Here is a 14,689-nt window from a genome sequence, read left to right as displayed (position 1 = left end):
TCCCTTGTGCATCCAGATCCTCCACTGAGTTTCCCCCAGCCAGGGTGCCCCACACAAAACCCTCTTATCCCACATCTAGATCCACCTACACCAAGCCCTCCACAGTTGGGCCCTGCTGGGCTGAGCCTGCCTGCCCACAACTGGTGCAAAGCCCAAGGGTGTTTCTACAGCAGGCCCGGCCCTTGTGCTGTGCTAGGGTCAAGTGCAGCCTCACTGCAGAGACCCTGTACAATGGGTGGGGGGCCTGCAGGGTGATCTCTCACCTCTGTGCAGCCAGTGGTCTGTGCTCACCACTGCTATATTGGAGCCTCCACATTTATTTATTAACAAATAAAATTTGCAAAATTTTAAAATATTGTGTGCAGCATTTTTATTTTTCTTGGTGCAGAATTCCTTAGGAGTACCATATCAACAACAAGTAGGAAACGTGCTCTAGAGAGTAGTGTCCTTATTCATCAGTTTCAGTCAATGTTATTTTAATTCAATCTTAAAATTTCTAGAACTTGTGACTGCATAGATACCATTCCAACTGGGAACTGGTGAGTTTTGTCTTTCAAGATCTACAGAAAGATGCAGCTTGGAACAAAGGCTGTTATTTGCCCAAGGCCTAGCTCACAGCATCATCTTGGACTGGAAGGGAAGGAATCACTCACTAGCAACTTGCTTTCCATTTGGTAATCCAGTGACAGATAATTTTGTACTTATTGATAGGTGCCATCATACCAGGGCAGAACATGGATTAGCTGCAATGGTAATTATGGCCAAAACAGACAGCACCACTTGATTTTAGCCAAAGTTTCTGAACCCCCACTGCCAAATCCCTAATACACAGAAATCTCCCTGCTGGGTTAGGTTCAGCAAGATTCCTTAGGTGTGAATCCCCCTATGTGGGCTCCCAAATTCCTATCCAGACCCAGAGTAGGACTATACTGGATCTGCTACAAAGAGTGTAGGGAGCAGGACTGGTCATAACTTTTTTGGTGAACTACTTGTATCTTAAATCATAGAATCACCGAAGCTTAGCACTGGAAGAGACACAGTCCTGTATAGCAGGAGGCAATTAATGTCCCTGCACACTTGCATGACCAGGGCTCCCACTGCAGAATTTAGACTTATAGAAGATTAGGGTTGGAAGGGACCTCAGGAGGCCATCTAGTCCAACTCCCTGCTCAAAACAGGACCAATCCCCAACTAAATTATCACACCCAGGGCTTTGTCAAGCTGGGCCTTAAGAAGCTCCACCACCTCCCTAGGTAACCCATTTCAGTACTTTACCACCCTCCTAGTGAAATAGTGTTTCCTAATATCCAACCTAGACCTCCCCCACTGCAACTTGAGACCATTGCTCCTTGTTCTGTCGTCTGCCATCACTGAGAACAGCTGAGCTCCATCCTCTTTGGAACCCCTCTTCAGTTGAAGGCTGCAATCAAACCCCCCCCCCCGACCCCTCTTCTGCAGGCTAAACAAGCCCAGTTCCCTCAGCCTCTTCTCATAAGTCATGTGCCCCAGTCCCCTGATAATTCTCGTTGCCCTCTGCTGGACTCTCTCCAATTTGTCCACATCCTTTCTGTAGTGGGGGGCCCAAAACTGGACACAATAATCCAGGTGTGGCCTCACCAGTGCTGAATAGAGGGGAATAATTATTTCCCTCAATCTGCTGGCAATGCTCCTACTAATAAAAGAAAAGGAGTATTTGTGGGGCACCTTAGAGACTAAAATTTATTTGAGCATAAGCTTTCGTGACCTACAGCTCACTTCTGAGCTGCAGCTCACGAAAGCTTATGCTCAAATAAATGTGTTAGTCTCTAAGGTGCCACAAGTACTCCTTTTCTTTTTGCAGATACAGACTAACAGGCTGCTACTCCAAAACGGCTCCTACTAACGCAGCCCAATATGCCATTAGCCTTCTTGGCAAGAAGGGCATACTGCTGATTCATATCCAGCTTCTCATCCACTGTAATCCCCAGGTCCTTCTCTGCAGAACTGCTGCTTAGCCAGTCGGTCCCCAGCCTGTAGCGGTGCATGGGATTCTTCCATCCTAAGTGCAGGACTCTGCTCTTGTCCTTGCAAACCTCAAATTTCTTTTGGCCCAATCCTCCAATTTGTCTAGGTCACTCTGGACCCTATCCCTACCCTCAGAACTTGTTGCAGGTGCAATCCATCCCACCATCCAGATCATTAATAAAGATGTTTAGGGGATGGAACAAAAATGATTAGGGGTTAGGCAACAAAAATGATTAGGGATATGGAACGGCTTCCGTATGAGGAAAGAATAATAAGACTGGGACTTTTCAGCTTGGAAAAGAGATGGCTAAAGGGAGATATGATTGAGGTCTATAAAAATCATGACTGGTGTAGAGAAAGTAGATAACGAAGTGTTGTTTACTACTTCTCATAAACACAAGAACTAGGGGTCACCAAATGAAATTAATAGGCAGCAGGTTTAAAACAAATAAAGGGAAGTATTTATTCACACAATGCACAATCAACCTGTGGAACTCCTTGCCAGAGGATGTTGTGAAGACCAAGACCATAACAGGGTTCAAAACAGAACTAGATAAATTCATGGAGGATAGGTCCATCAATGGCTATTAGCCAGGATGGGCAGGAATAGTGTCCCTAGGCTCTGTTTGCCAGAAGCTGGGAATGAGCAACAGGGGATGTATCACTTGATGATTACCTGTTCTGTTCATTCCCTCTGGGGCACCTGGCACTGGCCACTGTCGGAAGACAGAATAATGGGTTACATGGACCTTTGGTTTGACCCAGTATGGCCATTCTTATGTTGAACAAAACCGGCCCCTAACCGACCCCTGGGGCACTCCCCTTGATACCAGCTACCAACTAGACACTGAGCCGTTGATCACTACCCGTTGAGCCCAACAATCTAGCCAGCTTTCTATCTACCTTATAGTCCATTCATCGAATCCATACTTCTTTAACTTGCAGACAAGAATACTGTGGGAGACCGTATCAAAAGCTTTGCTAAAGTCAAGGTATATCACGTCCACTGCTTTCCCCATATCCACAGAGCCAGTTATCTCATCATAGAAGGCAATCAGGCTGGTCAGGCATGACTTGCCTTTGGTGAAAAAGACAGTTACCTTTTCCGTAACTGGTGTTCTTCGAGATGTGTTGCTCATGTCTATTCCACAATAGGCGTGCATGCTCGCCATATGCACCGGTGCCGGAAGATTTTTCCCCTAGCAGTACCCGTAGGAGGGGGAGCACCCGAGCGGTGCCTCCAGGGCGTGGTATAAGGGGAGCTGCATGTTCTCCCCCCCCTCCCCCCCAGTTCCTTCTTGCCAGACAACTCCGACAGAGGAGGAGGAGGGCAGGATGTGGAATAGACATGAGCAACACATCTCAAAGAACACCCGTTAACGGAAAAGGTAACTGTCTTTTCTTCGAGTGATTACTCATGTGTATTCCACAATAGGAGACTCCAAGCTATATCTATTGGAGGTGGGTAGGAGTTCACAAGTTCTGAGGACGGAGGACAGCCCTGCTGAACGCAGCATCATTCCTGGTTTGGGAGATGATCGCGTAGTGCAAGGTGAACGTGTGAACCGAAGACCAGGACATTTGTAGAGCCACCACGTGGATGGGGATGTGGGCCAAGAAGGCCTGCGCTTGAGACGAGTGCGCCTTCACAATTGGGGGGGGATGGGGACAGGACCCGCCAGCTCTTAACAGGTATGGATGCACGAAGTGATCCGGTTGGAAAGTCGCTGACTGGAGATCGACCGACCCCTCATGTGCTCAGCTAAGGTGATGAACAGTTTCGAGGACTTTCTGAATGGCTTGGTCTGCTTGAGGTAGAAAGCCAGAGCCCACTGCACACTGAGCATGTGGAGACGGCACTCGTCACTGGACACGCGGCGTGTGGGGCAGAGGACTGGCAGAAAAATGTCCTGCTCTATGTGATAGGCAGAGACCACCTTCGGGAGGAACGCAGGGTGTGGGCGGAGCTGGAGCTTGAACTTATGAAACATCGTGCATGGGGGCTCGGAGGTCAGGGCCCTCAGTTCCGAGACCAGCCTGGCCGACGTGATCGCGACCAGGAAGGCCACCTTCCACGAGAGGTGGGACCAGGAGCACGTGGCTAGCGGCTCAAACGGGGGCCCCGGGAGACGGGTCAGCACCAGGTTCAGATCCCACAGAGGAACTGGGGGCCTAGCATATGGGAACAGATAGTCTAACCCCTTGCGGAACCAGCCAGTCATAGTATGGGAGAATACCATGTGCCCCGGCACCGGTGGATGGAAGGCCCATATGGCCGCCAGGTGAGTCTTGACTGATGAGGGTGCCAAGCCGTGGGCTCTAAGGTGGAGAAGGTAGTCCAGGACAAGCTGGATCAGGGCAGCCACCTGGGAAACACCCCACTCAGCCACCCATCTGGAGAACCAGGACCACTTTGCCAAATAGGCGCAGTGTGTGGAGGGCCGCCTGCTTTCTAGGAGGGTGTGCTGGACCCCTTTTGAGCATATCCTTTCCTTCCTACCTAACCATTGAGCAGTCACACCATGAGGTGGAGAGCTGCTAGGTTGGGGTGGAGGAGGCAGCCCTGGTCCTGGGAGAGCAGGTCTGGGTGGAATGGCAATGGCCAAGGCGGAGCAAACGCCAGACCCGTAAGGGTCCTGTACCAATGTTGCCTGGGCCATGCTAGGGCAATCAGGAGGACCCGGGTTTTACCCTTCTTTATCTTTTCCAGGACCTTGCTGATCAGTGGGAATGGGGGGAAGGCATAGAGAAACTGGCCTAACCAGGACAGGAGGAAGGCATCGGAGACAGTGCCCCATCCCAGTCCTCCCCGGAGCAGAACCGGGGATAGTGCCGGTTCTGCCAAGTCACGAACAAGTCCACCTGGGGAGTTCCTCACACTTGGAAGAGCCAGTGAGCCACTTCCGGGTGGAGAGACCACTTGTGCTGAGAGGAGAAATCCCTGCTCAAGCAATCCACCCACATTTCCGGGCATCTGGTAGACGGAAGGCCTTTTGGCACATCCCACAGCCTGAGGGCTTCGCAGCAGAGAACCGGGCCCCACCTTACCTGTTGATATAGAACATCGAGGCCGTGTTGTCTGTGAGGACCCTGACCACCTTGCCCTTCAGGTGCAAGCGGAAGGTCCTGCATGTCAGGCATACCGCCCTGAGTTCCTTGACATTTATGTGTAGGGTCAGATCCTGAGCCGACCACAGACCTTGGATCTGAACATTCCCCACATGAGCCCCCCAACCCAGGCCTGACGCATTAGACACTAGCTCCAGCGACGGGGCCCTGTCCCTGAATGGGACCCCTTGGAGCATGTTGCTCGGGGCAGACCACCACCGTAGGGAGGTGATCACTGAGTCGGGTACGGTGAGGACTTTGTCCATCCTGTCCCTAGCCTGGGAGAACTCCAAGGCCAACCAGAGCTGGAGGGACCTCATCCTGAGTCTGACATGATGGACCATGTACGTGCATGCCGACATGTGACCCAAGAGCTGGAGGCACGCTCTGGCTGTCATCACCGGGAACCTTGTGACCATGTCAATAAGCCCCTTCAGGGTCTCAAACCTGTCCGGTGGGAGGGAGGCTCTGACCGACGAGGTGTCCAGGAGTGCCCCGACAGTCCCGGTCCAACGCATAGAGTTTAACGTGGACTTGGTGTTGTTTACCAACAGGCCCAAAGAGGTGCACGTGCACAGGAGGAGCGTCACGTAATGCCTCACCTGCAACCAGGAGCTGCCCTTGACCAGCCAATTGTCCAGATAGGGAAAAATCTGGGGTAGGCCGCTACCACCAACATACATTTTGTAAATACGCCGGGGGCAGTGGACAGGCCAAATGGGAGGACCATAAATTGTAGGGATTCTGTCCCACCAATAAAACGGAGAAAGCGTCTATGCCCCCTCGAATATATGACTATGGAAGTACGCATCCTACAGGTCAAGGGCAGTATACCAGTCCCCGGGATCCAGGGAGGGGATGATGGAGGCCAGGGAGATCATGCGGAACTTGAGCTTCACCATGTACTGGTTCAGACTGCGCAGGTCCAGGATGGGTCTGATTCCCCTTTGGCCTTCAGGATAAGGGAATAGCGGGAGTAGTACCCCTTGCCCAGGGAGTTCAGAGGCATCACTTCCACCACTCTTAGGCCCAGGAGCTGCCCCACCTCCTGCTCGAGCAGAGCTTCATGCGAGGGGTCCCCCAGGAGGGACAGAAGCAGATGATGGTTGGGCGGGGAGGAAGTAAACTGGAGGGTGTAGCCCAGGGAGATGGTGTTGAGGATCCATTGGTCCGAGATCAGCCGCGACCGCTCCAGGAGGAAAGCACACAACCAGTTGGAGAAGGGGAGCTTTATTGAGGGAGGATCCCTGATGAGAACTGGCAGGGCACCCCTGAGCGTCTCATCAAAAACGCCTTTTCCCCGCCTACTTGCCCTTGGAGGACCCAGGTTGGGGGACAGGCCGAGACTGCCTCTGAGGGAGCCTCTTATAGTCTCGCGACTTCTTAAGGGCAGCCTCATATTTCAGGTGTGTAGCCTGAGTGGGAGTCTGCTGTGGCTTAAACTTAGCTTTAGCCAGAGCTGGAACATAGAGACCTGCACAACCCTCCAGACTCTCTGGAAGTCTTTCATGCCATGCAGCCTTGTATCGGTTTGCTCTGCAAAACAGAGCTTTGCCCTCAAACGAGAGATCCTGCATGGAGGTCTGCGCCTCACTGGACAGCCCAGAGAGCAGGAGCCATGACGCCCTTCTTATGGACACCGCGGAGGCCATGGACCGCACAACCATGTCCACCGCATCTGAAGCTGCCTGCAGAGTTGCCCTGGCAGCCACTGTACCCTCCTCCACCACTGCTTTGAACTCCTTCCTATTGCGCTCCTGGAGGGACTCCTCAAACTTGGGCAGGGAGCCCCACAGACTGAACTCGTACCGGCCCAGGAGAGCTTGGTGGTTTGCCACTCATAACTGGAAGCTCGAGGATGAATAAACTTTCCTTCCAAAAGAGTCCAGCCTCCGTGAATCTTTATTTTTCAGGGTAGGGGCTGGTTGGCCCTGCCATTCTTTGTGGTTGACCGACTCGACCTCCAGGGAGTTGGGCGCCAGGTGGGTGTATAGGTACTCGTGTCCCTGGGTGGGTTAAAAGGACTTGCATTCCGCCCTCTTGGAGATGGGGGCCAACAAGGCCAGTGTTTGCCACAGGGCATTTGAAATTTTTGCCATCCCTTCATGGAGAGGCAAGGCTACCCTGCCCAGTGCTGAAGAGGATAGCACTTTAAACCGGGAGTCTGAGGACTCCTCCATCTTCTCTGCCTGGAGGTGAAGGCTTGATGCCACCCTTCCTGGTGGCCCTAAAGTCCTCCTATGGGACTGAGCGGGGCAGGGCCATAATCGCCTCATCCACGGAGGGCGAGAAGGCCGGTGCGATACTCTGGGTGTCCACCGGCACCAGCGGGTCCACCACCTGCTTGGTCTCTGGGCATGGTGCCGGGGATGTACATCCCACTGACTCCTTCCTCTGGTCTAGAGAGGGAGATCTGGAGAGGGAGGCCGATGGTGCTTCCGAGACTCCGGCCACAGACCGAGTCCCCACCAGGGGCTGCGTTGGGGCCACGGTGCCCACTGGTACCACTGTCCTGGCTACGGTGTCACAGTTGTTCGGTAGGCCCAGTTGTTCGGTCTGGCTCATGGATGGGCAGCTTCGAATGGAGGCCGGGCTGGTGTATCACCTGCCGCTGTCCTGGGACTAGGAGTGCCTGGAGCGACGTCGAGCATGGGACCGCAATCTCGATGTGGAGGACCAGTACCGTCGGTAGCAGCTGCTCTGCAATTGACTCTGATGGGCGGACCCGCGACAGCTCAAAAGTGGAGTGGTGCCGCGAGTCTCAGTCAGATGGAACTCAACCAGACTGTTTGGTGGGAGTCGAGGGCGATCCACATGGACGTTGCCCTGAACGGTTGCTGGGTGGTGAACGGGGTCGGGAACATTCCCTGGACCAAGACCGGTACCAAGCCAGGTGTGACTGCGGAGATCCTAGCAGTGGCTTGCCCCTGGAGCATGGGGCTGATATCGGCGGTGCTCCTGGCACAGGCATGTACATGAGATCCTGGGCTGCCTGCAGGGCCTTTGGCATGGAGGGCATCTGGACGTCCAGGGAGGCCTGGTCCGAAGCAGCCAGGCTACTGCGCTCTACGTGAGTCGGAGGCCTAGAGGCCAGAGGGGATAGAGGACTGCCCAATATGGGTCTTGCCTCTGCTTTGGGTTTACCTCAGTGCCACTGCGAAGAAGCCATCTTTTTGGCCTTCTTGTGCCCCACGGACTGCTCGAAGGCGCCGGAGGGTTGTCACAGACTGACACCACAGTGCCCAGTGCCGGCTTGGGGCGGCGCGCTGGAGTTGGGATCAGCGCCGACTCCATCAGAATGGCCTGGAGTCTAATGTCTCTCTCTCTCTCAGTCTGAAGCTTGAGCAACCTGCAAATCTTGCAACGATCGCCGATATGGATTTCTCCCAAACAGCATAAACAGTCTGTGTGCGGGTCACTCCTTGGCACAGATCACCTACAAGTGTCGCATGACTTAAAACCCGGGGCATGAGGAATGCCCCAGCCCAGGCTCTCTTAATAACTGATCAGCTAACTAACTACAGGTATTAACACTGAATGAACAAGCAGTTCTGGAGACTAGCTACAACGAAGCTGGAGCAGAGTAGTTGCGATGCACCTTCACTGGCAGCAAGAAGGAATTGAGGGTGGGGGGAGCGTGCAGCTCCCCTTATACCACACCATGGAAGCGCCACTCCAGGGGTCACTAGGGCGCTCCCCACTACGGGTACTGCTGGGGAAAAACTTCCAGCACTGGTGCACATGGCAAGCACGCACACGTATTGTGGAATACACATGAGCAATCGCTCGGAAGAAGAATCCATGTTGACTGTTCCTGATCACCTTCCTCTCCTCCAAGTGCTTCAAAAATGGTTTACTTGAGGACCTGCTAAATGAGCCAAAAGCTTTTTAAAACTGGCATTATTGTCTCCTCTTAGAACCTAGAATACACAAGTTTCCTGACTAGTTTTAGCATTTTCCTACATCAGCAATAGTGCTGCATTTCTAGCCCTGCAAGAGGCTGACTGACACGCTTCTGTTTGATGCTGGTACAGAAAGGTGACTCCTCAAGATTACACACACCTCAACAGGTGCCACATACAAAGTGAGCTCACCTCTTAAAGTTACCATCAAGTCACTGAGAATTTTAGTTAGAAACTGGAAGACTTCACACTAGACGATACCAATTTTAAACAGACAACTCCATTCAAGAATGGAGTTACATAGAGATGTGTAGTCTTAGTTCTTCTAAAGATAAGGAACAGAGATATAATGCCTACTTCCAGTTCAAAGATAGGAGGGTTTTGCTTTACCTTTGCTTCTTGTACATGTCTGGGTATGTTTTAAGCCACTTTATATCAGAGATACAGAAGTTAATACAGAACGTATTAAGCTGTAAGTCATGCCTCCTGTATATGCAAAACATTTACGTAGAATCCTTTACCAAAGAATCATTTAACCACAGATATATGAACAGATAATGGAATCTTATTAACTTTTCTGCTAATCGAATCACCTGTACAGAGAAACTGAATGACTATAAACATAATATACTGCAGGAAAGGGAACAGAAGGGCAACCAACAACTCAAGTTACAACACGGCTAAACTCTAGCCTAGACATACCTTAAGTATCAACCAAAGTTATATTTCTGGAAGATTTGAGTAGAACCTGGATATAGGGCCAGGTCCATCATCCATCCCAACACCACACTCCACTAATTTCACAAGGCCAGAAACATCAAAAAGTAACTGTATTAGATGAAGACTGGTGAATTAAGTGCAAGAAACCCCAGTCTGGTCTCATCACACCTCTGACCACACACTTTTGCACACAAGTAATTGCATCAGCATACCCTTCCTGCTCCGTCTGTGTTCGTAGCTGGCAATTTCTGGCACCCAATTCCCAAAGTCAACCACAGTTCCCAAAGTCAACCAATTTCTTCTGTTATGCCACATTCATCTAGCTTCGAAGTCTGCACACATTCTTCCAGGGCTGAGCTATTTAGTTGTTTTTTTTGTTTTTTTAATTTTAATATGGGCATCTATTTTGCAATGGATACTCATCACATAAATGCGTTTTCTAGGTGAACAATGATAAAAAAAAGTATGTATATCGAGCCATTACTATGTTCTACCCCTACCCCCACCTCCTCCTCAAGAAATAATCTATAATCCATACAAGCATTAATACAGACCTCAGATTAAGGCTTCTAATTCCACAAAAATGAAAACGGAGAAAGCCTCAAGTAACATATATTCTTAATATTTGCAACAGCCTACAAGGTTGCAGTCAAGGAGTACATCCTGAAAACCTTCATCTCCCAATATAAAATGCATTCTTGTTTTGAGGAGGGCTACATGCTTCACATCACTTTTACCCTATTTCTACAAAAATAAGACTTTCCCTACAAACTGTATAATAGACAAGCAAAACTTCTATAGTTCCTTCCAATATACACCACATCAAAGCTCTTTACCATACTACTTAACAGGGATTCTTAACTTTTATCCACCGATGACCCCCCAAAACCAACCACTTCTCCTTCTGTAATGCCACATCCCAGAACCTTTTGCGCTGTTTCAGCAATGAAAAGAGCTAGCAGTTTGCTTTTGCAAGTTCTTTCACCTATGGTAGAGAGGGGAGGGCACCCAGAGCCACAGGGGCAGGGGAACACACACAGAACCCCCAGTTTGAGGGTGGGTTACAGAGACCAAAATAGAGGGGAATGTGAGGGTGGCATTCAGGGAACTTGTGGGGGAGAAAGAGGGATACAATCAGCTGCAGGTGCATGTTATGAGCTGGACATTCAGAAGCAACAATGACCCTCTAGTTATGTTATGGATGACTGAAATCAGTTATTACAGTCAATGCATGTGAACTCAATCATTTAATATTTAAAAATACATCAAGCAAAAATTATTTGTAACATTTTCCATAACGAAGTACAACTTTCCCCTACAAGATAGATAGAATAAACCTAATAACTGGAGCAATTTGTATTCAGAAGGTCCTTCACAACCATAATAAATGGAAACAGTTTTTACATTAAGCCTTAGAGTCTGTAGAAAATGATAGCAGTTCCATGACCCTAAGGCTGAGAATCCTTGCCATACCTGCACAGCATTGAACAGGCTGCCACCTTGGGGAAGAAAGGGAGCAATACGGTGTCCAGCTATCACAGTGCACAGTTGAGGTATGGGTCTTGATAAGTGAGAGATTTTCACCACTGATCAAGGTGAACCCCTTATATTTAGACACAAAAGTGTCAAGCAAAGCAGGAGTTACAAACCCAATTATACTATTAATTTGTCCAAATTGCACACATTGTATTGGAAGGTAACGTTCTGAACATTCCACATACAATTGAGTATCCAGAATAAGGCAAATTTCATAGCTAGATTAATAGTCTTTTAGCAGTACAGTATTATTGAATCTGAGCTCTAAGGTTAGTATTTTCCCTGCCTCCCCCCACAACCTCTCTCATTTTATTTAATGCAAAACGTGTAACCCAGCACCCAAAGGCAGTTAATTGCAACCACACTGAGGAAGAAAAAAAATCTCAAACCTGTAGCAAAAAGCAGCAAAGCTGCAAATTCTGGGCTACCAGCTGAATACCAGAGACTCTCAAAGGACAACTTCAACTACCCTTTTACTTTGTTTCAACAGAGGGTAGGAGAAGCAGGGATTGATGCCCCCTCTCATATGCAGAATCCCACATGCCTTGTCACCCTAGCTGGGTATAAATCTCAATTTCTCTCTCCCGAGCTCATCAGATGCAGGGGGAAAGGGAAGAATCTGTGCCAGCTTTATCCTGCTTATTCCCCCACCCTCTCCCGAGCTCATCAGCCAGGGATATTGGTGCCAACTTCTTCTCCTTCCTTATTACATGCCCTCCAAAGCCATGCAATAGTGTGAGGGGGAAAGGAGAGAAAATATCACCATCACCTTCTCCACCCTTATCATACCCCATTCCTTCAAGCAATGGTGAGTGTATGTGAGGAAGCAGTGTAAATTCCTTCCATCATCCATCATTGCCAAGATGATGCAGTGACAGTAAGGTAAGGGTATAATCAGTTCCACCTTTACCCTCACAGTCTCCAAAACTCACAGCTGACAGAGAATATTACCAATGCTGGGTTTCCCTCTCCCTCATTATTTATTACACACATACTCACGCCAATGCAATGCTGTATACAAGGGGAAACCACGTCAGCTTCTACTCTAGTTATTATACCCCCTTTACCAGAGGCCTATTCAATGTTATGTATGGCAGGATAGCAGAGCCAACTCCTCCTCCTGGTTACTACATCCCCCCAGAACCTGTTGTAATGGTGTGTGTGTGTCCCTCCTCCCCTTGTATATCTTCCCATATGTCCAAAACCCATGTAATGCAGGATGGTTGGTGGTGTATGTGGGGGTGTCAGGGGCAGAACCCCCCCATCCCCGGAAGGTCTCAGGCAATTCTGTTGTGTGCATGTTGACTGCCAGCCCTCCCCACACAGTGCTACACAATGGGGATGAGGTATGTATGCGTGTGTGTGTCAGTGCCAGACACACACACACCCCAAACTCCGTAACACACTGTGTGGTGGAGATAATGTGTGTATTAGGGAGTATCAGGCCCCCTGTAATGCTGTGTGGTAGGGGGAGGGGATCAGTGCCCCACTAGGCCCCACACTGTGCAATAGGGGGACAGGGTCAGCACCAACACCCCACCGGGCCCCGCACCAGCCCCCCACCAGGCCCCACACGGTGCCATGCGCCAGAGGGTCAGAGACAGTGCTGATCTCCGTGCTGTGCCATGCCATGCCATGCAGCAGGGGGTCAGGACCAGTGCCAGCCCTCCTCCCCCTTGGAGCCCGTGCTAACCCCCATACCATGCCATGCAGCAGGGGGGTCAGGGCCAGTGCCACCCGCATGCCATGCCGTGCAACAGGGGATCGGGATCGGGATCAGGGCCAGCCCCACCCCAAGGCCCCAGGCCATGTTTGCGGTAGGCTGTCAGGGTCCGCCAGCTCCAACCCCTTCAGGCCCCGTGCCATGCAGTAGGGGGTCGGGGTCAGTGGCGGCGGCCCCCCCTGCAGATCTAGGACAGCTCTGTGCTAGGGGGCCGGGGTCAGAACCGGCCGGGCCCCCGCAAGCCCCATGCTCATGCGGCGGGTGGAAAGCGACGGTCAGGTCCCCACCCGCCGTCCCCCCAGCCCCACGGCGGAGGCGGTGCGCAATAAGGAGCGAGCTCCTGGGCCAGCCCTTCGCCCGCGTCCAGGCCCGCCCCGGGGCGCCGAGGGCACGGGGAGAGCTCGGAGCAAGGCCCGCAGGCAGGGACGGGGGAGGAGGGGCAGCGCAGAACCCCCCTCACAGACGGGGGCAGCCGGCCCCCTCCCCGAGAGCCCGGCCCCGGCAGCCTCTCACCTGAGTAGCTCATGACAGCAGCTCCACGTCCCACGCTCACCTCACACGCTCACCCCGGCCCGCGGCTGCCTCCTGCGACAGACGGTAACGGCAGCTGTCCAGCCCCGCCTCCCGACCGCATTGGACGCGCTGCTCCGCCCACCTGCAAGTCATTGGTGGCCGGGCCTGCCACGCACCGCCTCCCTCCCTGTCCACCAGAGAAGTTTCCCGCTGTGCTCTGTTGCCATTAGAATAAAAAAGCCGTCAATCAAAATCACTCTTACTTTCCATAGGGTGGACAAATGTCAATCAAGAACCTCTTCAAATACGAAAGGCGGACATTAACGTCAATCGAAATGATTTTAACAGCTCATTGGTCACGCTATTTGTCAGTCATTACACGCCAAAGCAAAGAGGGGGGATTGGCCAAGATAACTGTCGATCAGGAAGCAATGTCAGGGGCAGTATCCTGCTCTCTGGTTGGTCAGCAGGAGGCAGGCTCGGCTGTACGCTGATCCGCTTCACCTTAGGTACGGCGGCAGGTCGGCGGGCCCGTGGTGCTACGAGCCCTTCTTCGGGCGGGGACCCAACCCAGGCTGGCTAGGCTACGGTGTCTCCGCAGGGACATGGGGCGGTACGGCGGTCAAAGCCTCCCCGCCAGGCGGCCCGAGCCGGGCCCTGCCCCCGGGGCTCACCCCGCCAGGCGGCCCGAGGCCCGAGCCGGGCTCCCGAGCTGTGGAGAGCAGCCGGCTGGAGCCTGGCCGCGCCCAGGCCGCACCCCGAGGGTGGCGGCGCCTGGCCCCTCGGGGCGGGACACAGCGGCGTTAGCGCAACGTGCAGCCCCTTCACACGGACGCTTCTGCTCTGGGGCGGGATCCCCAGCCCGGCAGCCGCACGAACAGGGACTGGGGCGGGCACCCCAGCGGCCGGGGGAGGCTTGGTGCCGCTCGCTGCGCTCCCCAGGCGACTGCCAACGTGCTGAGGAGCGGGCCTGTCCTGCCTTCCCCCGCAGAGAGACCCCCCCCATAACCGGGCCTGGCCCCGCGTTCCCCCGCCGAGCCAGCCACGGGCGTCCAGTCGCACCTTCCCCGTTAAGCCATCGCTGGGCCCTGCAGTCCGGACCCGGTCCCAGTCCCATCTTCCCCCATTGAGCCAGCTGTGGGCTGAACATACGCAGGCTATGGCCCCGTCTTCCCCCACTTAG

The 14,689-nt window shown here is 52.4% G+C and overlaps 1 protein-coding gene across 1 annotated transcript in view; it reads right to left on the bottom strand.

Moving 5' to 3' along the window:
- Window positions 1–13,674, bottom strand: part of AKAP8L (A-kinase anchoring protein 8 like) — a 39,199-nt gene extending 25,525 nt beyond the window's left edge. Inside the window, 2 exon segments of the mRNA XM_075121645.1 lie at window positions 13,507–13,557; window positions 13,560–13,674. Of these exon segments, the coding sequence (XP_074977746.1) occupies window positions 13,507–13,557; window positions 13,560–13,659 (151 nt within the window). The 5' untranslated portion in view covers window positions 13,660–13,674.
- Between the last annotated feature and the right edge of the window lie 1,015 nt (window positions 13,675–14,689).

The sequence above is a fragment of the Caretta caretta genome, chromosome 20 (assembly GCF_965140235.1).
Source record: "Caretta caretta isolate rCarCar2 chromosome 20, rCarCar1.hap1, whole genome shotgun sequence".
Taxonomy (NCBI): domain Eukaryota; kingdom Metazoa; phylum Chordata; order Testudines; family Cheloniidae; genus Caretta; species Caretta caretta.
Note: the sequence above shows the minus strand (reverse complement) of the source record. Positions and strands in the feature narration are given on the sequence as shown.